The following is a 24,214-nucleotide window of genomic DNA, read 5'->3' on the forward strand; positions in this document are numbered from 1 at the left end:
ATTACACAAAATTGCTCAAATTAAATACACAAAAATAAATTAAAATAAACACATTTTACACAAAATGTCCTCAAAATTACAAAGTAAATCAGTTAATTTAATTGACAGAATCGTGGTTGATTTGGAACTAACTATCTTGGGGGTGGGGGGTCAGAAGTTTGGAAACTGTGTAAGCACTTCATCTTGGATTATATGTGCAAACTGATGCCATATTAGCACCTTTTGCTCATAATCACCACCAGAGATCCAGAAAGATCCAGATGGGTCCAGAATAGTCAAGTACAGAGCAATAGGAAGTACATGTTTGCAGCCACTGCCAAAAAAGTACAACAAAAGAGTACAGCTGTTATAAAGCATCTTGGGTAGAGCATTTCTATACTTGAATGTTAAATTTTTTTTTTGTTTTTTGTTTTTTTTCACAACTTGGGTATAAGCAGTATCTAATTTATAGTAGGCCCTACATATAATACAACCCCCTCAAATTAATGAAAACAATCAGATTTCATAAATTCTGTTGCAATTATTTAAATTATGTTGAGATCTTAGTAACTAGGGGTTTCTGCTACATACAGCAAGAGATGCCTCGTGAATGGTCATTTACAAGGTACTTGTCTAGGCAGTGCGGTGTACCATAACAAACCCCAGGATGAGTTCCATTACAAAGTTATCTGATGGTTTTGCATGCTTTTTTATACCTTTTTGAAATCGTCTAATGTTTCAAAAAACTTTTACAAGATTTACTAAGTAATTGTCTCCAAGTCTGGCTATTGATTTACTGTATAATAAGAAGTTGCATCTTTCTTACATATTTCGTACAAGCCACAGATTATATGCAAATAAACTATGAAGTCCTGTTTTCTAACAGAGAAATATCATACAGCATGCCATCATGCATTGCACTTTCAAATCAAATCCCTTCGTGAACGGACAGGTATTCTTTCACTTGTATATAGCGCCCTCCACTGACAATGTTTAAACAAAACGGAATAATTTTCTTGTTGGAAAAGAATAAAATAACAGATTAAGCATTCAGTATGAAAACATTACATAACCAAAATAATGTGCATTGTTATGCTATCCCACGTTGGACTTTAGCACGTTTTAAGATTCATTAACGTTAAAAGCAGCATTTTAGTACAGACTTTTACCGGTAGGAATTTATGTACACAATGCATATTTCAGTTAGCACTAGCATGCGACGACTAAAAGTTAAGCATACTAAAACATTCAGGCATGTATGCGTGTATGTTTACATAAGTGTTATCAAAATATGACTAGAATCTTCCCGACATTCCTCAGTTTCTAAGCGAACGCTCCAGCATGCGAGAGAACTTTCTCATGGACTTTCACAGCAACCACGGGCGGAGCTATCCGTGCTTTCTGCCTTTTCATTGGTCAACTCTGCACGAGCCTTCGAGAACTGTTCAGAAAATGTAAGCAAGCCGCTGATTCTGTATTTAAACAGCAGCACAAAGTGACAGCATCACAGTTTTTCACAGAGCTGACTTCTGCTACAAGGAAGAGAATAAAAGTGACAACCGTTTTTCTCTGACACAAAAAAATCAAAAATAATTCTGAGGAAGGAACTACAGAACTGTAATACATGTAAGAAGGATATCAGTCTTAAACAGTGTCTTTTTACTTGTATATTTACAATTTAATAGACTAAATAGGTCTGCTGAACTTGACTGGAAATGTTTGTAGCTTAGGGATGAATTTAATCTTAATCATTTACATTTATCTTTAGTTTTCTTTTATCTTAATGCTACTTCAACATAATAAAAAATGTTAGATGGCAAAGTGCTGTAAGACTTATGTTTCTATTTAAATGTGCAGTTCAATTAGTTTTTCTAGTCAGTCTCTGTCTAGAGGGTATTCATAAGACCGGTCCAATTTTTACTATTACTGGTAATTTATTTGTTGTTGTTCTACATATTGTTTTATATTTAATTTGTTACTATTTTGTTTTAGACAGCTGTTAAATACCTGTAAAGTGAAGATGTCATCTGCAAAAGGAGTTGCTATTGGAATTGATCTGGGCACCACCTACTCCTGTGTGGGGGTGTTTCAGCATGGAAAAGTGGAGATCATCGCCAATGACCAGGGAAACAGAACAACACCTAGCTATGTTGCCTTCACAGACACAGAGAGGCTTATTGGAGATGCAGCTAAAAACCAGGTGGCCATGAACCCTAACAACACCGTGTTCGATGCGAAAAGGCTGATCGGCAGGAAGTTTGATGATCCAATAGTGCAGTCTGACATGAAGCACTGGCCGTTCCAAGTCATCAGTGATGGTGGAAAGCCAAAGGTCAAAGTTGAGTACAAAGGAGAGACCAAGTCATTCTACCCTGAGGAAATCTCCTCCATGGTCTTGGTGAAGATGAAAGAGATTGCAGAGGCTTACCTGGGACAGAAGGTGACAAATGCAGTTATCACAGTTCCTGCATATTTCAATGACTCCCAGAGGCAAGCCACTAAAGATGCTGGTGTAATCGCTGGACTGAATGTCCTCAGAATTATCAATGAGCCCACAGCTGCAGCCATTGCCTATGGGCTTGATAAAGGCAAAGCTTCAGAGCGCAACGTCCTGATCTTTGACCTGGGTGGAGGCACCTTTGATGTGTCCATCCTGACCATTGAAGATGGCATCTTTGAGGTGAAGGCCACAGCTGGAGACACTCACCTGGGCGGGGAGGACTTTGACAACCGCATGGTGAATCACTTTGTAGAAGAGTTCAAGAGGAAACACAAGAAGGACATCAGTCAGAACAAGAGGGCACTGAGGAGGCTGCGTACAGCTTGTGAGAGAGCCAAGAGAACCCTCTCCTCCAGCTCTCAGGCCAGCATTGAGATCGACTCCCTGTATGACGGCATTGACTTCTACACATCAATCACCAGAGCACGCTTTGAAGAAATGTGCTCAGACCTCTTTAGGGGAACACTCGAACCTGTGGAAAAAGCCTTGAGAGATGCCAAAATGGACAAATCTCAGGTTCATGACATCGTTTTGGTTGGTGGTTCCACAAGAATCCCTAAGATCCAGAAACTTCTGCAGGATTTCTTCAACGGCAGGGAACTGAACAAGAGCATCAACCCAGATGAGGCGGTGGCTTATGGTGCTGCAGTGCAAGCTGCCATCCTCATGGGTGACACATCTGGAAACGTCCAGGATCTGTTGCTGCTGGATGTGGCTCCACTATCCTTGGGCATCGAGACAGCTGGTGGAGTCATGACTGCCCTCATCAAACGCAACACCACCATTCCCACCAGACAGACCCAGACATTCACCACCTATTCAGACAACCAGCCCGGTGTCCTGATCCAGGTGTATGAGGGAGAGAGAGCCATGACAAAAGACAACAACCTGTTGGGGAAGTTTGAGCTCTCGGGAATCCCACCCGCACCTCGTGGAGTCCCCCAGATTGAAGTGACCTTTGACATTGATGCCAATGGAATCCTGAATGTGTCAGCAGTGGACAAAAGCACCGGCAAAGAGAACAAGATCACCATCACCAATGACAAGGGCAGACTGAGCAAGGAGGAAATTGAGAGGATGGTGCAGGAAGCAGACAAGTACAAAGCAGAAGATGATCTCCAGAGAGAGAAGATTGCTGCCAAGAACTCCCTGGAGTCTTACGCCTTCAACATGAAGAACAATGTGGAAGATGAGAACCTGAAAGGCAAAATCAGCGAGGATGACAAGAAGAAAGTCAAAGAGAAGTGCAACCAGGCCATCACCTGGCTGGAGAACAACCAGCTGGCTGAGAAGGAAGAGTATGAGCATCAGCTGAAAGAGCTGGAAAAAGTCTGCAACCCAATCATTACTAAGCTGTACCAGGGAGGGATGCCAGCTGGAAGCTGTGGTGCTCAGACACGTGCCAGCTCAGGAGCTGCATCCCAGGGGCCAACGATTGAGGAGGTGGATTAATTATGAGATGGACAATGTGATTGTTCTTTGGTTTGGTTTCTTTGTACTGTAATTGAATTTACATTTTTTGGACCAGTTATTTAGATGTTGTTGTGGTGAATATAAGTTTTTTTATTTTCACTAAATATATTGTAATTTTGCCAGTATTGCAATTGGAATATTGCAAATGGAATGTAATTTTTTGCTAGGAATATATGTTCTGTTCTGTTTAAGTGGATGTTGAAATGTTACTGTGTCAAAATGTTAATGTTAGTTAGCATGTCATCTGCATGTTAAGAAATGTGGAGAAATTTGTTTCCATATATATTTCAGTTGTGCATGTATGTGCAGGCATATGATAATTCACTGTGCCATATTCCATACCTGAAAGGGTTCAGTAAAATCATTTTTCATGGTTTGACACTGAACATTTTCAATAAACTATTAAAAATTAAACATTTGTAACAATCGAATGCTGTTCTTGATGTTTATTTTTTAGCTAATTTAATCTATATTAGCATGTAACTGATCAACACTAAACATTTGATATATTGCATAAATCTTTTTCTGAAACTTCTGATCATTTTAAAATAAAATAAGGATATAATGTTATGGTTGCTTGACAGTGAAACATAAAAAGATGAAGCATGTAAAGAAGGTTTTATCTATTGAATGGCTTACATAACATGAAGATAAATGAAATTTATTGATCCCATAGTGGAATTGAGAAGTAGCAGCAGTTGGGGTAAAAGAGACAGCTGTGAACTAAATAAACTTTGATGTGTATGACTTTCTTTCTTCTCCATAACACAAATGAATTTTAGAAGAATATCTCAGCTTTATAGGTCCATACAATGCAAGTGAATGGTGACCAAAACATTGAAGCTTTAAAAAGCACAAAAAGGCAGCCATATGACTCCAGTGGTTAAATCCATGTCTTCTAAAGTGATCAAGTCGATTTTATGTGATAACAGACCAAAATGTAACTTCTTTTTCACTGTAAATCTCTAGGCATGATCATGATTTCAAGCTTGATTACGCTTCCTAGTGCTTGATGCATGCACAGAGCACTAGATGGCGCTATAGGAAGTGTAATGGAGCTTGAAATCATGACACCAAGGAGACTGCTATCAAAATTTCTAGTCGAAAAGGAGTTACATTTAGGTCTGTTCTAACCCAAAACTGATTAGATCACCTCAGAAGACATGGACTAAACCACTGGAGTCTCATGGATACATTATATGTTGCCATTATATGCTTTTTGCGCTTCAAAGTTGTGGACACCATTCACTTGCATTGTATGGACCTACAGAGCTGAGATATTCTTCTAAAAATCTTAGATTGTGTTCCGCAGAAGAAAGAAAGACATACACATCCGGGACTATGAGGGGGGGATTATGGGGGATAAGGCATTAGGGACCCCCCATAATAAGTAAAAAATAGACTTAGGGGGGTCCCCAAGATACTTATATTTTAGTAAAAACAATAATGACATATCTGATTAAATTCATGCAGTGGATACGGTAAATTTCGTGAATTAATTATTTACAATAATTTATATTAAGTTTGTTTATAGGCTTGTTGTCATGTCTCTTTAAAATGTAAACACCCCGCTGCTCCGGTGAAGCTAACTTTAGCTAAGCGAATGGGTGGAGCTTACGTGCAGCGAGGAGGAGCGCACGGCACCACTTGGAAAGATGGCGGACAGTTACAGACAATTCGACGTAATGGAAGCATGTAAAAACTGAACTTTAAAGATAAACTGAAGTTTGAGACGTGTGTAAAATGTTTCCGTAGACCTATCTCGACATGCATGTTAATGTTAGCTATTTTTGAGTCCCTGAATGTTTAATCGTGCATAGGTTAACGTTAGCGTCAAAAAACCGAGAACCTAAATACATATAATTTGTGGTTCAGCGAAGCATTTTAAGTTTTGTCTCAGCTAATGTTAACACTGTCTGTTATAACCGATTCATTTCATATTATTGGCATTAACATGTGGACACCACTTGTTGCCTTTGGCAACTTTTAGCAAGTGTAGGCAGTGTGTGTGTTATGATAATTATAGATATATATGTATAATTAGTTATTTATTTTTTTGCTGATAGATGTAAATGGTGTGTGTTTAACCTGCACAGAAGCATCAGACAATACTGAAGAAAGGACATGATCCCCTTCTCTCTATTGAGAGATGCACAGTGTGCTGCAGAAAATACCACTGTGCCTACTGTAAAGTGTTGTATAACCATTTGAATGAGGTACAGAATCATGTAGTAGATCATATTCGAGTTGCAGTTCATCACGAAGGTATGTGTGTGAATTATTGTAAGTTTCTTATACAGTTCAATTATTGTGTGTGTGTGTGTGAGAGAGAGAGAGAGAGAGATCATGTTTGAAATTTATGAACCCTTTTTTTTTTTCGCATGTTTTGGCCTCGGTCATTTCTCCCTATAATTTGAGAGTAAAAACATATAATTTCATTTAACATTTCCTTGCATTATGAAACCTTTGGGAAGTCTGAATCCCAAAGGTTCACATACTTCTGCACACAAGGATACTGTATTAAGTAAATAATTCAAATATATTCAAACTATTTGTGTTTTCTGTTAATCGTGTCATATTTTATCAGAAAATGTAGCGTAGATGAAGACAATGAAGTATGTCTAAAATTTGAAAAACAGACTTCCAAAGGGGTTCATAAACTCAGTTTAATTCAATCACTATATGTAATTTGCCAATATATAGATTGCTCAACAAATGATTAATATTCCCTAGCTCCACAGTTATAGGTTAATTATCTTTTGTACATTTATTTTATTCTTGTGTATTGCTCTTTTCCCCTTCTCTCTTTTGTCCTGTTGTATAAGACAATCTACAAATTGGCAAATTACATATATGGTAATTGATTTTTTTTTAATGTCATTTAGTTTTGATCGTTGTTAAATTCATAAACAAGTAAAACTATAGAAATGCTCTTTAGACCAGGGGATGTAAAAACCTCTACAGGGGCACTGCACTGTATAAAACATTGTAAACAAGACAGGTGATCAAAGTTATTCTTTCTACATTTTAGATTTTGTCATCATAAATTGCAGTCTAGACTGCAGACAAGCAGCACATTTTCACTGCTGCTACTGCATGTCAACATTAATCAGAAGGGATGCTCTGATTAAACATATAACAAGTTGCAAAAATACATCATCCAGACAGCCTCTACCCACAGCGCCAGCAGCAGCACCACCTCCATCTCCAGCAGCAGCAGCACCACCTCCACCTCCATCTCCAGCAGCACCACCTCCATCCCCAGCAGCACCATAGTCAGTAGAAGGATTATGCGTCCAGCAGCAAGTCAGGGTGACTTGCTAACACTGTGGCATTCAAATAAATAAAAGGAAGTTGCTGGTTCACATTTACAGAAAACACAGGCAAAGGGTAACTGAAATTTCAGCTAAACGGCACCTGTCATGCCAATGCATTGATGCCAAAAATGGCATCTTTGCTGTTGATAAATCATTCTTCAAGCCTTGCTCTCCTATTCATGTTCAGAAAAAACATAGGGTGCAAGCCAAAATATAATCTGTGAATTGGATGAATGCAAGACAAATGCTGAATTTGCAGTCAGGAGTGGAATTCTTCCTTATGAGTGCATGCATCTAAAGTCTTTGCTCTTCTGCCCTCGAATGGACACCTCATACATCATTTTGGAGGAGGAGGTGCTGTCAGAAATGGTTGCTGCGAAGATATTTGGGGACGCAAGGAAGTAAAGCTGCTTAAACCGCCAAAAAGCAGCTGCTGATGAAGGTGTCCCACTTTCTGTTGAGGTGACTGTTGGAGGGCCTCCTTCTAAAAAGTCATTTTCAATATATGAGCCAAAGATATCACACCACAGCAGACTAGGCAGGGTAATAGCAGCATATGATTCTAAAAAGAATTCCTGGAACTGCCCATGTGCCAAAGCAAGACAGTCATGTCTCCATAAAACAATTGCTAAATGGCATCTTTTTAAAACTGACCGATCATCTGTTCAGGACTATAGGAATGTCTTATCTTTTGCACAAAGGACTCAGCGGTGATGAAACAGATTCTGCTCGCCTGTGACTGGGTGGAGGAGAACAGAACCCACTTTGCTGGGAAGTTCACTTACCACAGGTCATAAGGATGAACGAGGATGATGCCTTGTTGGCCATAACAGTGCTGGACCTGTTTATTGACACCATTTTCTATGAAGGTGAAATGGTTGAGGACAAAATCCAGGCCCCCTTCCTTTTCACCTTTGAGAGCATAGAGGATATGGAGTTTTTCTGCACAACCCTCACCTTTAACAAGCTAACTGATGGGGTAGATCTGGGTAAATATTGTTTTGTACATTTTGTTTTGTATTGTCTTGTAGTTTTAGGTTTTGTAAAATGTCTTGTTTTTTTTTAACCAAGTAAAGTTTTGTGGGAAAAAAAGTGTTCTTGAAACTTATACTAAAATTCAATTTTGTATCTTATATCTTATTATACATTTTGTTCCTAGATTGAAGATTGATTTTTTTTATGTTAGCTGTACATTTTGCTAATAAAGGTTAATAGAAATAAAATAAATACAGCAACACTTGAGGGCAGTGAAGTATGTGACTAATAAATTGTAAATTAAGTAACGCTGCCAGTCTACTAATAAATGTTCCTGGAATGGTTGCCTTGCTACTAGTCTCAGAGCACACTTGTCCTCTTGATTTTTTTCTTTAGTGTGACACGTGGCTGGTTTCAGACTACTGGACAGGTTACTTATTACCATTTGATTAAGACATTGATTTAATTAAGCTGTGGACTGAGTCCATCCAAAATTATATTCACAACTACACTGTTGTACTTGCATTCATTTTTCTTTTTGAGGTGGAGATCCTAAGTGTACATTTAAAAGGAATAAACGATATAAGACAATCATTTAATTTTTGTATCACACCTGCAAGGGCAACTCAGTTCCCACGTTTAAAAGCAAAAAGCATATTAGGAGCATACTTTATTACATTAATTAATTATATATGATTGAGATAAATTCACAAATAGCCTTAATACGGTGGGGAAAAAAAGAAAGCAGGGGTGCACAGATAGTCTAGTCATGCCGTTTGTCACAGAAACAATGCCGAAAAATCATGAAATCATGAAAAATGTTAAAGAAAGGTCAGGCAATGTTAGCTATGCCATCATCTCCAGTTCCATGCAAGTCTTATGGTTATTTTGACCTAACCTTTGTGCATAAATAATCAACATTTTTTCCCCATTAGGTTAAAGTTCGATCTGACGAAGGGCTTGCATTAACGTTAACAAATGAGTGGCGTTTCACTAGATCCATAGAGGTGGAGCTAGACAAGGTCAAGAGAGGTGGAGCTTATGTGTAGCTCCTCCTCACTGGACGTAAGCTCCACCCATTTGCTCTGCAGTGAGCGCCACTTGAAAAAATGGAGAATAATAAACCTCCGCTCGCAGTCGGGAAGAGAAAGCTTCTTACTGACTTTTTTGAGGGGTAATTTTCTCTCTCTCTCTCTCTCTCTCTATATAATTCTACTATATCTATCCATTCCATGTCGGGGCTTTTGTATTCCTTGCATAAATTGGAAACATTTAGGCTTACTAATTTTTCATTATTAATAGGCCTGGTTCTATGGGGGTGCTAGAGATCGCGATGAAGATGAGTGACAGCTTTTTAGTGATTATAAAGGGCGCGCTCGTTGTGCGCTTTCTATGCTATATATAATGCATTCAGAATTTGTATAAAACTTGTTTTTCATCCTGCTAAGAGGAGGAACAACGGCCACGTACACACTGCAAAGTCTGCATATAAATGTGGGATTCACTCTTGAAATAGCAATGATTGACATATTGATAACCATAGCATTATTTGTCCCTGAATAAAGCAGCCTTTTTGACTGAAATGGTGAATAGTCTGCTGACTGACTCACTCATAACAGTCCCTTACTGCCACCTACTGACGTAACATGTAACTGCACTGAAATCATTGAAAAATCCCACCAACACTAACACACAGACAGACAGCCTGTCTTGTCACAATTTATATTTTTAATATCTAATAAACTAGTTTCATGCATTTAAACAAGTCTTTTGGAACAAACATTATTATCACAAAGTGTCACATCATTCATCCAGTTGTTTTTAGGGTAGTTTACATTGGTAAATAATGCTAGAATTATTCTGTTGAATGTACACTACTGTTCAAAAGTTCAAAAGTCTCTTCTGCTCACCAAGCCTGCATTGATTTGATCCAAAATACAGAACAAACAGTAATATTGTGAAATCTTAGTGAGACTGGAAGCCATCTGATTATTTTCTACTGTTTTTGAGACATTTCAATGTATTTTGAACTCACATGCTTTTACGGGTCTTCAAGTGTCTTATATGTAGTCCCCTGGTATATTTGCCATAGTTGCCTTTTTGGGTCTGCTGCTTTGTCACCCTCTAAATCCAGTATTACTTGGAGTAAGCCATTTAAAAGAGGAACAGTAGCTTATCTCTCTTTGTTATATAACATTAGACTGAAAATGTATATATATATATATATATATATATATATATATATATATATATAATAAATAGTATATAGTTACGCATATTATGATCAAATAAATATATTGTATATTTTGTATAAAAAAAAATATACACCACCACCACCCAAAAAAAAAAAAAAAAAAAAAGTCTTATGGGGGGACAATTCGAGCACTGGATAGATAGATAGTATACCCATGAAATTCCCTTTCCATCATGGTCTCTTTCCTCATACCCCTGTGTGTCCTCCTCGCGCCCCTCTCCACTGATGACGCCCCGGGACTCATTTCCGGCGACTGCAATCTGTTGTTGAATGTACCGTTCTGTCCAGATTCGGGATGGTACTCGTCAAGCAATAGTGAGTGACTTTTCTACCACACCTCAACTACAATTTAATTCTACAGCATTTCTACACATTCTCATATGGCATAATAAACAGGGATTTTAAGCCCGTGATTTAGGTTTGCAGCTCGGCGTTAGCCGCTTAGCCTGCTCGAGACAGCGTTGGTGTCTTATGGACCGCTTCCCTAGCGGCACCGCTGTTCAGACTTGCATGATCCGATACATCTTTAATAATAGTAATATAATGTGTTCAGACTCGGTTGGATGGCAAAACGCTGGTTTATCGCGGAATAAAGCGGGTCAGCTAACGACACGCCCGTTTAATGCGGTGTCCACGATATTAGAGAATAAATGATGCCAGTCTGTTATTATTAACTCTCATATTGCTTTGTTACCTCTCTGTTTCTTTCTGTTTTTCAGCCAGGTGCTGTTGCCATGTTCAGTAGAAGAGGTAAGACCAAAATCCACTACTGTTACATTAATATATTAACCGGCTGTCATGTCTTTGATCAAGAGCTGGTTTAATTTTCTCGGTATTTCTGTTATTGCTTCAACAAATATTCAGACAGCTCCATTCACGCAGTTTCTCAGTTTAATGTCAACACCCCCTTTTCTGCATTACATTGTTTGTCTCCATTGTATGGTGAACTAGCGGACAGTTGCCATTACTTACTTATGTAACACCCCTCAAATCCCTCCCAGTACCAGGTTGGCCAACTGTACTCGGTTGCAGAGGCCAGTAAGAATAACACAGGGGGAGGAGAAGGAATCGAGGTCCTCCGAAATGAACCTTACGAGAAGGACGGGGAGAAGGGCCAGTACACCCACAAGATTTACCACATACACAGGTGTGTGCATGTGTTATTGCATTTGTCTCCAAAAGGTGTGTGTGTTTTTCCTCACACACAACCCTTTATGGGTTGTTTTCAAATAGTTGTTAAAGGGATAGTTCACCTAAAAATGAAAATTCTCTCATCATTTACTAACCCTCACGCCATCCCAGATGTGTATGACTTACTTTCTTCTGCAGTTCACAATCGAAGATTTTTAGAAGAATATCTCAGCTCTGTTCGTTCATGAGAGTTCGCCTTCTGTTTTTTGCCGATTTGCATTCTTCATGCATATCGCCACCTATTGGGCTGTTGTGCAAATATGTTTTATTTATCCCTGCCTAGTAGGTGGCGATATGTAAGAAGAATGTGAATCACTAAAAAACAGAAGAAGAAGAACTCTGTTCTCTCGTGAATGCGGATAGGAGGGCTGGTAAAAGTTTAGATTTATAGTAAAAAAGGGTTTAACCCCTTCACACGTACGATCAAACCGGTGTGATTACACTAAGCTGGGCTCAGAGGCGTACTATCAAACCGGTGCGATCTGCATTCACACTGTTGTTTACCAGCAGAGAGGGACTGAGTTTTTACCAGCTGCTCAAATAGTCCTGTCAACTTCACAATATCTTAATTTTTTTAATGTTACAAACATTCAAACAATCACAAAATAAATGTATAAACCCGTTACCGTCGGAGCTGACTGTTTTAATGCAGCACTGCGGCAATGTTTTCTGACGTCAAACAAAGAATATACAAACTAGTTAGTCTGCTTGAGCCTTCTCCCATTCCATCCGTCACTCATTCTCACCACTTCTGTGGCTGGGAAAGTGAAAGTGCTAGTTTTTTAGAACTTTCTATGCTTCTATGCTATGACGAATTCAGAATCCCATGCATCTTATCTTTCATAATCAATCATTATTAACATCTAAAAATCACATTATATGTTTGATAATATACTGTATAATCTGTCCTCCAGTGCATCTGCTGTGAAGTGTACGGTGACCTTCGTTTTTTATTACAGCGCGCATTAAAGAACTCACGCTGGGGGATCCATAAGTACAGGGGAAACTCACGTATGAAAGGGTTAAATATTGATCTGTTTCCCACCCACACCTATCATATAATTTCTGAAGATATGGATTAAATCAATGGAGTCATATGGATTACTTTCATGCAGCCTTTATGTGCTTTTTGGAGCTTCAAATTTCTGGTCACCATTTACTTGTGTTATATGGAACTATGGAGCTACAGTACTGTGCAAATGTTTTAGGCACTTGTGAAAAATGTTGCATAGTGAGGATGTCTTCAGAAATAAATAGTTTTCATTTATCACTTAATATCATACAAAGTAAACATAAAAAAGCTAAATCAATATTTGGTGTGACCACCTTTGCCTTTAAAACAGCACCAGTTCTCCTAGGTACACCTGGACACAGTTTTTCTTGGTTGTTGGCAGATAGGATGTTCCAAGCTTCTTGGAGAATTCGCCACAGTTCCTCTATCTATTTAGGCTGTTTCAGTTGCTTCTGTCTCTTTATGTAATCTCAGACTGACTCAATGTTCAGTAGGGGGCTTTGTGGGAGCCATGCCATCTGTTGCAGGGCTCCCTGTTCTTCTAATCTTTTCTATTTGCAAAAGTAATGTTTGGGAGTCTAAAATGTATTTTTCCTATTGACACACTAAAGCTGAAGCTATAAATAACCATCTTAAGACAACTATTTTTGTGAAACATCTTTAGTGCCTAAAACTTTAGTACTGTATATATATTTTTTAAAAATCTTCATTTGTGTTCTGCAGAAGAAATAAAGTCATACACATCTGGGATGGCATGAGGGTGAGTAAATGATGAGATTTTTCATTTTTGGGTGAACTATCCCTTTAAACAGTAAGGGAACTTCTATTAAAGCAGGGACATATCTTATTAGCTAGTGATATATGGTTAAATATACGTACATATAGTAATAAATACCTCTATTCCAGTGAAATGTTGTGAAATATGAAACCCTTTTTGTATTTATCTGCCTTTTACAGCAAAGTTCCTGGTTTTATTCAGATGTTTGCACCTGAAGGAGCCCTGGTTTTTCATGAGAAAGCCTGGAACGCCTATCCCTACTGTCGCACTAGTTAGTCAACATTAGTTACTTGTGCGAATGTGGCTAATGGGCTTTTTACACTGGTATCTCAGGGTTATTTATAACCCTCGGTTAACATGTTCCTTGGTTATCATGTTCCAAAACACACTGTTCTTACTTTACCCTGGGTTAGTAATTAATCCTGGGTAGTCCGTTTTTGTTTTTAGATTTCACACATTCACACTGTATTTGTAAACCCTTGGTTAACATTTGTATTTGCATATCTATAACATTGTTCAGCTAAGAACAGCACACAAGCTTAAAAGCTGTGCTAACAAGCGTGTAACCTCAAAAGTGGTGCTAGACAACTGTGAAATGTTGCTTAACCCATGGTTAAAAATGTTAAGGACAGTGTGAAAAGCCTTTGTGATTATGTTTGCAAGGGATCGATTCAACCCATGTGTATTAAAATATGAATTGTGTATTGAAGCAGTCCTCTATAATGCAAGCAAAATACCTTTCCTGATTGCCCATCTCTTCTTTTCTCTCCTATACCTAATTGAATGTGGAACACCACAGTTGTTACAGTAAGTGTATTTTTGAAATCATTATACGATTGACATAATACTGGACTACTCCCAGGTCATACTTGCTGAAGGGTTTTGTCAGCATGTCTCACTGTTGAGTAAAATAACCTCAACGTACTGTGCAATATGCAAAAATCCTTGTGCCTTTTGCTTTTCAGAATGAATACATGAAAGATGACTTCTTCATTAAGATTGAAACCTGGCATAAAGCAGACATGGGAACAACTGATAATGTTAGTATAATAAAAACATGGATCATCAGCTCTTAGATACCAAATAACTTCAAGTGAAACTTAAAGGGATAGTTCACACAAAAAGTAAAATTGTCATCATTAACTCACAACATTACATGTTTTAAAACTATATGACTTTATTTCTTCCATGAAATGCAAATGGAAACAAAGTTAGCCTCATTCACTTTCATTGCATGGGAAAGAGTAGCATCAACATTCTTCAAAATTTCTCCCTTTTGGAACAACAATAGGGTGAGTAAACGATGACATGATTTACATTTTTGGGTGATCTCTTTAAGAGAAGTGAACGAGATGACAATGCACTGATGAGATGATTGCTAATTTGAATTGAAGCACATTTAAATTATGGTTTAAGACTTATTTTGCATAATTAGTTGCCAGAAGGACAAATGTATTGTCAGCAATCAAATGTTTCCATCTTCTTCCCATGTAGCCTCATGGTCTCCCGCCTGAGGAGTGGGAGGAGACAGAGATGGTACCAATCGATATAGCAGATCGTTCTCAGGTGGATGATGTGGTGAGTTGAATGAGAAAATTACATTAGTGCCTTTATGTGAAATGTTTGTGGATCCACTGGTAAGTTTATCATAAATGTGATATTAATTTCCTCTGTTGACCAGCTATTTTGCTGCTATATTTCTCCTCGTCCTTTCTGTTGCACTATATTCTTTTCTGTTCCTTCATTCCTCGGTATTTGTGCCATTCATCTCTATATCAATCTGGGTTACAGGACTACAAACCGGAAGAGGACCCTGCCATCTTCCATTCAGAGAAAACTGGGAGAGGACCTCTGGGGCCTGAATGGAAGGTACACAGGATCAATCTACCCATAAACAGTATATTTTATATATATATATATATATATATGCCCATGCATTCTGAAACACAATGTTCACTGTGATAATTGATATCAAAACTTCAATGCTCAGTTTTTAACCAGTATTTAAATCAAATGATGCACTTAATTTAACATGCCGTCATAAAGAGTTATGCTCTGCCTTTTTCCCTCTGCATCCATCTCTCTCTCTGTCTCTTGTAGAAAGAGCTTCATAATGGTAACTGTCCCTACATGACGGCGTATAAGTTGGTGACGGTTCATTTTCGCTGGTGGGGTCTGCAGGGACGTGTGGAAAACTTTATTCATAAGGTAATCTATAATACTATATGAATCCTTGAGCCAATTCCACACTAAAGAAGACAAGACCAGTCAGTGGTCAACCGATATATTGCTGAGGTTAATAAATCGACCAATATTTGGTAATTAGAAATTGTCGGCATTGGACGATAAATTTTCCCGTTTGGCCATTTAGTTTCGCAAGTTGCGATGGTGCAGAGAACCGCTCTTCTCAACACTTCCCTGTAACTTTTAACTGTCTTATCTAATGATAGCAATACAACTTCTATCATATATTGTCTGCAAATATGCAGATATTTTGTTTGAAAAAGATGACTGAATTTCTTTCAAAGATTTAATTCACTAACCTCTCAAAATGTGCAAATCCAGCGATTTCAGTCTGGATTGAAAAACTGTGTCCCTCTGGCTCACGATTGTTGCGTAACGGTCAGTCTAAAACACTCAAAGAAGGCTGTCCCGGCCTAACGAAAAGGAGGCGATGATAGCGTTTCACCAGACGTGTAATAAGGAAAACTGTAAACTGTCAAATCCACAATGCACTGTTTTCCGTCAAAATAAAAGCTCCAGGTGAAGGTGAAGTAAATACGACTAATATATTGTATAAAACAAATCTAATCCTAAAAGTAATATTAATAATTTAGCATTATATAATAATAATAATAAACTTCACAACCTTGATTCGCTCAAAGCTGGACTATGGAAGCGTCATTTATGGATCAGCCAGGAGATCATATGTACGACTTCTAGATATTGTTCACCACCAAGGTATTTGACTGGCCTTAGGAGCATACAGAACATCACCAATTCAAAGTTTATATGTGGAAGCCAATGAACCTTCCTTGGAAATCAGATCCCTAAAGCTGACCCTACAATATGCAATCAAACTGAAAACAAATAAAGAAAATCTAGCCTATCCAGCAGTTTTTTCAATTCACAATTCAATACTATATGAAAGAAAACCAAGTCCCATTCGTCCATTTGGCCTACATGTAAAAACCCATCTGGAGAATCTGAAAGTGGATCTAAACATTCTGGAGCAGACACTTTTTTGCTAAATCCCCCATGGGATCTCAAAAAGCCCAAAATCCATCTGGATTTAACAAGAAACCAAAAATCAAAAACTCATCCGAATGAATTTTACCAACAATTCCTGGATATAAGAGCAGTGTTCCCACAACATATCCCAGTATACACAGATGGATCCAAATCTGGAAATCAAGTGGCAGCAGCCTTTGCAACAAGTCAAGGCATCCGCATCCCTGACCAAAGTTCAGTTTTTACAAGTTCATTGAGACTGTTCCACAGAAATCCTTTTTAATGATAACTGATTCTAAATCATGTCTGGAAGCACTGGAGTCTATAAGAACCGATCACCCAACAATCGTGAAGATTTTAAACAAAGCGTCATCTCTGGAATCAAAGAATTTTAGTATTATTTTCTGCTGGGTACCTGGCCACTCAGGAATCTCTGGAAATGAACAAGCAGATAGAGCTGCCAAAGAAGCATTATCCTCAGAACCAGTAAAATGCTCTATTCCATTCACAGACCTAAAACCAACTTTAATCGTATACACTAAAAACAAATGGCAGTCAGAATGGTACCAATGTTTAACCAACAAATTACGGGAAATAAATCCTGTTGTTGGGACAAGACACGTATTCCCTTTTAATAATCGCTGAGATCAAGTCACTTACACTCGATGCCGGATAGGACATGCAAGGCTCACACACCAGTTTTTACTGTCTGGAGAAAATTCACCAAAGTGCCCATCCTGTCAGAGCCCACTGTCCATTAAACATGTCTTACTGGACTGTAACGCTTAAATCTTAAACACCTTTTTTAGTTTTACTCTTGAATAACTAAACTGGCTCTCGCCATGAATATAGCCATAGAAGCTGGCATGGCATTAAAAAAGGAAAGAAAGAAAGAAAAAGTAAACTTCACAATAATAATTATTAAAACAGAACTCAACTGAGTGAAGTTGCAATTTTTGCACACCCTCTTCATTCACAAAAAATGTTTTTAGTAAAAATTTAAGTCGGTAAATATCGACTCAATATCACTCTCCCTTATGTTCATTTAGTGAAAACTGTGGAAAAAAAACATGACTTCATTATTTTAACATGATTTTTACCTCGTGCATCAAGCATTTTGAATATCGTCAATAGGCTGAAAAATATGGAGGTATTGTTTTTGTAGCCATATCGCCCAGCCCTAAAATACTAACCAGAAGAAGCTGCTTACTTCCATCTAACTAAATAATACATATAAATGTTTATTTTCTATTTTAAAAGAGTTTTAAAGATTTTTTTTTTTAGCAATTTTCGATAAATGTAATTTACTGTCATATTAAATTGTGTGAAATATTTATCGGCATGATGTCGGCCTATCAGTTACCCTGCTCTCAAGATATCAGCATCGGCCATTAAAAAAAACAAAAAAACATATTGGTCGATCATTAGGCAAGAAGTGTTCCGACTAGTTGCAGATGCTATGACAGAAACAAATTTTTATTTGTTTAAAATTTAAAACCTTTTCTGAAATCCGGCTGACCAGCGCTAGAGGTCGATCAATAGTAGATTTTGCAGATACTGATAACTGAGGTGGTGGAAAAGGCCGATAACTGATTAACTGGCTGACAGTTTTTCAAATCGATTTATAGAATGCTAAACTTTTAGTCTTTCCTTACTATGACGGGTACAGACATAGGGGTAACAAAAGTCCAAGGTGAATAAAATCCCAGATGTAGTTTACTGTGCAACCAAAATCCCAATTCTGACAAGAAAAAAATGAAAATTTGGTGCATAACACTGGACTTTTAACTGTAAGCAAGCCCGAATACACCGTGCACTGAACTGGACTTATTTTGAAATGATTGAGACCTGGCTCTACATCTTACAATTTGGCTGTATGTCTTACAATGCTCTATATGTAAGTATTTACCAAATTAAGCTTTTTAAAGCAAATATATTCACCAGTTGCAGTGTTTTGCACATATATATTTCATCAGATGAGGTGTAATGAGGAATAAGGTTAATTATTATTCACAAGATTTGAAGTTTGAGACAGTGTATGTGCTGACAGGGTACATTCCGTATACTCAAATTTTTCTTTGCATGCACTCGTCTTAATTAAGAACACTTAATGATCTAATCAAAATAAAAAATATGCATTAAAGTGAGGATAAAAATAAATGAATATTATTTTTATTTGTATTTTTTTATTTATTTATTTATTTTTTTTTGTGGATTTTCTCCCATTATTCTCCCACTTTAGAATGTCAAATTTCCAATTTGCTCTAAGTCCTCGTGGTGGCATAGTGACTCGCCTCAATCCGGGTGGCGGAGGACAAATCTCAGTTGCCTCCGCGTCTGAGACCGTCAACCCGCGCATCTTATCACGTTGCTCGTTGAGTGCATTACCATGGAGACATAGTGGAGGCCCACGCCATCCACCACAGCATCTACACACAACTCACCACGCGCCCCACCAAGAGTGAACCACATTATAACGATCACGAGGAGGTTACCCCGTGTGACTCTACCCTCCCTAGCAACCGGGCCAATTTGGTTGCTTAGGAGACCTGGCTGGGGTCACTCAGCACGCCCTGGGATTCTAACTCGCGAACACCAGCGGTGGTAGCTAGTGTCTTTACCACTGAGCTACCCAGGCCCCCAATGAATATTGTTAATGATGAAAGTTTTAGATTCAGCAAATCCCAACGAGGTGTCAGTAATTGTTTTTATTTCACCACTAGAGGCTGCTTTTTATTGTAGAACCAAGATGTTCTAACTGTAGAATCCTCCAGCTCTGACCACAGTAGAACACAGAATAATAAAAAACAACAACTATCGGCATAGATTTTTTTCCGATAATCGATAGTTCCAAAAAGTAACTGTTAGCACAGATTAACCGGTAAAGCCGATTTATTGGTCTACCTCTGATGTGTGCACTGTCCTGGTGAGCGAAACAGCAGCAATGACCAATAGCCAACAACATAGAGGAGACCAATGCATTGGGAAGCAGGAGCAAATACATTTTGTTAAATATAAAAATAAAAGTAATAAACCGCTACCCATGTCTCCCCACTTTTTTCTCTTCTGTGCAGATCCATACAACAACGACCACTAGCCCTTCCATTATGTTGTTTGATAATATGTTGTCAGAAATAAACTCTCCTGTTGCTATGTATGTGAGTTCGTGAGAACGAATTTTAGGATCAAAGCTTCAGTCGGTGAGGTAATAAACACACTTGCTCTGCGATCAGTTGTTTAGTGTGTGCGCCGACAGAAAACGAGACTGAGTTCAGTCTTGTAGTGTGCGCTACACTTGAGTGAAAACTCATTTATTCTGATGTGAGATTGTTTTGTACATAAGGATTTGACAGATGAGGTCATTTTTAACTGGTCGTTGTTCATGCTGTTGTCGTGACACATATTTACTTATAGTAATGCCAACCCCATCTCTCACTCTGTCTCTCTGAGTAGCAGGAGAAAAGGCTCTTCACTAATTTCCACCGGCAGCTCTTTTGTTGGCTGGACCGCTGGGTGGACCTCACTATGGATGACATCCGCAGAATGGAGGAGGAGACGCAGAGAGAGCTGGACCAGGTAACCATTACTATAGAAACCATCTGTCGCAGTCCTGCACTTAGCAACTGAACACTGGGCAGTGTGGGAACTGATAGAGATCCAAAATTTGATTTCACTAATGGTACAACAGTTGCAGATATTTTATGAACAGCAGTTTAGGTACAGTATGTATCATATTTGAAATAACATGCCCAACTTCAGAGAGTAGGTAAGTGACCTAGTGTTGTGCCACCTGTGGGCTGACCGACATTTACTGACTTAACTGTAGTATTATTGACGGTGCAGTTTTAACCCTGTAAAGCCTGAAATATGAAAGAATTCTGTTTTTAGTACCACTAGACAAACTATAAAAAGAAATCGTAAAAACAAATTTTTTTTGCACGCTTTTTTTTTTTTTTTAATGTATCATATTTGATACATTAGGTTTTAAAGATCATTATCCTCCTGAGGCCCAGCAATTAATTTTTGTGTAGGAAAATTGGTATTTAAGTTTTTCTTAGCCCATACATGCTACATTGGTATATCTTAGGGTATCAGAGGACTTCCTAGGCTTTTCAGAGATACCAAATGTTGGGCCATGACAATTTCCTCTCCTTGGTCTATAAATATGGATTGAAATGTATCACAGTTCAGTTCAGTACATCAAATACAATATGAATAAAATATATTTTTTTTCAATAAAATTTTGTATCATATGTATTTTATGCAGCAAACACTATTATTACATTTAAAAAAAGGGAAATTGTAAAACTTTTTTTGCTGGGTCTCAGGAACTTGTGGTAAGATGACATCATCATAACTTATAATGTAAAATAGTGAGATCTTTATAATGACAGAGCAGGCTGCATATATGAAAATACACAGAAATATTAGTTCACACTTTAAATATATCTTATAAAAAGTATATGCCAGAATTTTCAAAGCTCTGTGATTTTTATTAAATTTTTTTTTTATAGTGGGCATGAATGGAATGGTGATTGAGAGATACACCTCAAAAGCCTGTTGTATCATATTTGATACATTTAATTTCAACATGCTTTTTCAATAAAATAATATACAAATTTTTAACCAACCACAAGTTGCTTATTTTCAGCAAATACTCCTTTTAAAATATTTTACTTTATTAAAATAAGTGGTCATTTATCGAAACATAAGAGTCACATTTCGCACAAGTCCACCGCCATTTTAAATGTATCGATATAAACATTGAAACCACTTTTTTCCCCAAATAACCACTAGATGGTGCCATAAACATGTGAAACTTACATACCATAAATATTTTGGCTTTTCAGCTTGAACAGAGAGTGAAACTGGAGCTGTCAAACATTGTGTATCACATTTGATACACACAGCGTTATAGAGTTAAAGTGATGCTATTTGTGTTTTGAAAAGTATTATTTAAAAACAATGTGGCCGGGAGTGAAGTTAGACTTCACTGATGACCCATTTCTAAAATAGGATTTTATTTCATGAAATAAAATAGCCGATGTGACCAAGAGTAAAGTCCCACCAATAAGGCCCCCGGGCCTCTGACTGGCAGGGTCATAGAGTTGAGAGGTCCACTGTGACCCTCCACCCAGAAGCAAGCCACTACAGATGTAAAATTTATATAGATAGATAGATAGATAGATAGATAAACAGTGCTCGAGTGTGTGCAAAACAGGGTTGTGATGTACACCTTGTTCTGTGAAATAGGGGCGTAATGCTGGATTTGTGGTACTCACTTTTATGTGTCATTATTATTCTTAAAAATCTCTGTTTAATTTTCAGATGCGCAGCCAAGGTTCTGTGAGAGGGATGAAAGCAGGAGAGGACTAGAAAGAGATAAAAGAATGAAAGAAACAAAAAAGGGGCTACTTTTTATTTTACTCCAGTCCTCATGGCCAATCACAACGTGCCACATCACCAAGCCCTTCCAAACAGGAAACTGTCATCCCTTACCCAGGACATGTCCAGTATCATAAGTGTGAATGTTTGTGCGAATGTGTACAGTATGCATGTGTATCTGTGGTTGTGCAGTTTGACTTTAAACCTCATCATTTGCTGACAAATTCTTTGGGACTCACTTAAGACACTTCAAGTGATAACAGCATTTCTTTTTATAATGAAGTATTATAACTGTTTAATGGGTTTTTTTGGTTCATTTTGCAACCATCAGCTTTTTACTGAGTGCGCCAGTGGAGGAATGAATCCCAGGCCTCTGAGGAATCATTTCACAACATGTGTTTTGACCATAAATAAATGACTAAGTAATTTACTTCTTAATTCTGTTAAATTTGTCTTGTTGTTTGGGAAATCTTGGTGGGAACGTGCCTCAAGAGGTAGAGTCATGTCAGAAAATGGGAAAAAATCGATTAAAGGAAAAACAGAGAGCTTGTTATACTTGTAAGAAGCTCGAAAGCATAACGGTTATTCAGGTTTAGTTATGGTGGGTTTTTTGGTTTGGTTCTGCACTGATTGCAGTGTGGATGTCATTGTTAGTTGAGAGCTGTGAGTGGATAATGATTCATTTTTAAACTTGAGAGTGTAAGAGCCTTGAAACCACTCCCACCTTTGACTGACATGCCACAGGCCACGCCTCTCCATTCGGATGGGGACGGTCTGAATTTTTTGAAAATGAAGTTCAATTTACAATACTGTAACAACAAATAAAAGAAAACATTGACTACCATGAGTTGTGTGTGTCCTTTGATTCTTCTGCATTAGCTGTCATGTTTTGGGTGCTTCGTATTCTGATTCAAGGTAATGCATTAAATTAAATTACATTTTCACAGTTCTTAAAATAAGTATCGTGGAATTTGGCAAATGAATGAACTGAAATTGGTGTTGCTTGACATCTGGAAATATAGAGCAACAATAAAGCCAAACTTCATTTATGTGAGTGTTGACTAATCCTCATATTTCTATAGTTGGTAGATATTCTGTGAACATAACCTGTATGTCAGTGGCGTGTGGTAGACTTTTGAAATGAGGAGGCAGAGTGCCATCTCAGCATTTGTTTTTTTGTTTTTGTTTTTTTCCAAGTCCAATACAAATTCCTATTTCAGTTCCAGTTGACATTTAAATAGCTTTCAGGTTAAACCCATACAAATCTGAAATCTGATTTATCGCAACATACGATATAAAAAAGTAGTCCTGCTTAAAATACAGTATATAATATAAAAAAAATCACATATTTTCCTTATAAATGCAACAAACATAATAAAATACTAAAGATGTCTGCTGTTGTATATGTAACATATATTTTCCTTAAATCAGTTTATTATCATCAAATTTGTATAGGCTATGTACATATAAGTTTTGAAGACGCCATAACACAATTCAATTGAGGGAACGAGTTTACTCAGTCAGTTGAGAACAGTCAACTTTTTAGGGTTTTCAGTGTAACGTGTCAGAGCTCTGCTCTGAGATGAACATAAATGTATCTATTTTTTTTTTAAGCATGTGTACTTCTATAGCCTAGTTGTATAATAATGGTGGTGAAATTGTGCAATTTAAAAAACCCAAGGTTGCAATTTTGCAACTTTTTTCACCGGTCCATAAAAGTAGTTATGTAAGCAGTATGGACCTTTGATTTCACCAATTGTAGATTTGTAGCTGATATATGATTAGAGAATACGCTTTAATAGTTTATCTGTATTGTTGAGTGCAATGTATTTAAGGTAAGAATGGCAGGACAAAAAAAAATTTCTCATCCCAGATTGTCATTGTCAAGGCCTTACACACACACTGCAAATGCCATGTATGCAAAAGGTCAACAAACTGAGCAGAACTATTATACAGTCTGAAAAACATGTTTAAATAGAGGAAACCAACCTGCTTTAAATACTTAAATACTGGATTAAATGCACACAAGAGTGGGAGACAGAGAGAAATGAAGGATAAACGAGGGATTAGCATCAGAGAAAGGATAGTAATGTCTATATAGTGGAATTAAATAAGGAAA

At 37.6% G+C, this 24,214-nt stretch overlaps 2 protein-coding genes across 4 annotated transcripts; both read left to right on the forward strand.

Annotated features, from left to right (window-relative positions):
* The first annotated feature begins 1,490 nt into the window (after window positions 1-1,490).
* Window positions 1,491-4,366, forward strand: LOC127449761 (heat shock 70 kDa protein-like). The gene is made up of 2 exons (XM_051713287.1): window positions 1,491-1,605; window positions 1,972-4,366. The coding sequence occupies exon 2, from the start codon at window positions 2,000-2,002 to the stop codon at window positions 3,929-3,931; it is 1,932 nt and encodes a 643-aa protein (XP_051569247.1). The 5' UTR covers window positions 1,491-1,605; window positions 1,972-1,999; the 3' UTR covers window positions 3,932-4,366.
* A 1,241-nt stretch (window positions 4,367-5,607) lies between these two features.
* Window positions 5,608-22,939, forward strand: LOC127449765 (phosphatidylinositol transfer protein beta isoform-like). Of its 3 annotated transcripts, XM_051713302.1 has the most exons (12): window positions 5,608-5,647; window positions 6,019-6,217; window positions 6,984-8,258; window positions 11,218-11,248; window positions 11,500-11,645; window positions 13,659-14,286; window positions 14,445-14,519; window positions 14,974-15,057; window positions 15,271-15,348; window positions 15,580-15,687; window positions 20,164-20,286; window positions 22,039-22,939. In XM_051713302.1, the coding sequence occupies exons 6-12, from the start codon at window positions 14,263-14,265 to the stop codon at window positions 22,084-22,086; spliced, it is 540 nt and encodes a 179-aa protein (XP_051569262.1). In that variant the 5' UTR covers window positions 5,608-5,647; window positions 6,019-6,217; window positions 6,984-8,258; window positions 11,218-11,248; window positions 11,500-11,645; window positions 13,659-14,262; the 3' UTR covers window positions 22,087-22,939. The 3 variants fall into 3 exon arrangements, with proteins under 3 accessions (XP_051569262.1, XP_051569261.1, XP_051569260.1); XM_051713301.1 differs by having other exon boundaries at window positions 5,613-6,217; XM_051713300.1 differs by lacking the exons at window positions 5,608-5,647; window positions 6,019-6,217; window positions 6,984-8,258 and adding an exon at window positions 10,697-10,813.
* The last annotated feature ends 1,275 nt before the right edge of the window (window positions 22,940-24,214 follow it).

Source organism: Myxocyprinus asiaticus, chromosome 13 (assembly GCF_019703515.2).
Source record: "Myxocyprinus asiaticus isolate MX2 ecotype Aquarium Trade chromosome 13, UBuf_Myxa_2, whole genome shotgun sequence".
Taxonomy (NCBI): Eukaryota; Metazoa; Chordata; class Actinopteri; order Cypriniformes; family Catostomidae; genus Myxocyprinus; species Myxocyprinus asiaticus.

Bases quoted from the DNA above. Each gene is read 5' to 3' on its own strand.
- LOC127449761 (XM_051713287.1), top strand. From the start codon at position 2,000: ATGTCATCTGCAAAAGGAGTTGCTATTGGAATTGATCTGGGCACCACC.
- LOC127449765 (XM_051713302.1), top strand. From the start codon at position 14,263: ATGTGGAACACCACAGTTGTTACA. The intron at 14,520-14,973 runs GTTAGTATAATA...CTTCCCATGTAG, and splicing joins ACATGGGAACAACTGATAAT to CCTCATGGTCTCCCGCCTGA. The intron at 15,058-15,270 runs GTGAGTTGAATG...TCTGGGTTACAG, and splicing joins GTTCTCAGGTGGATGATGTG to GACTACAAACCGGAAGAGGA.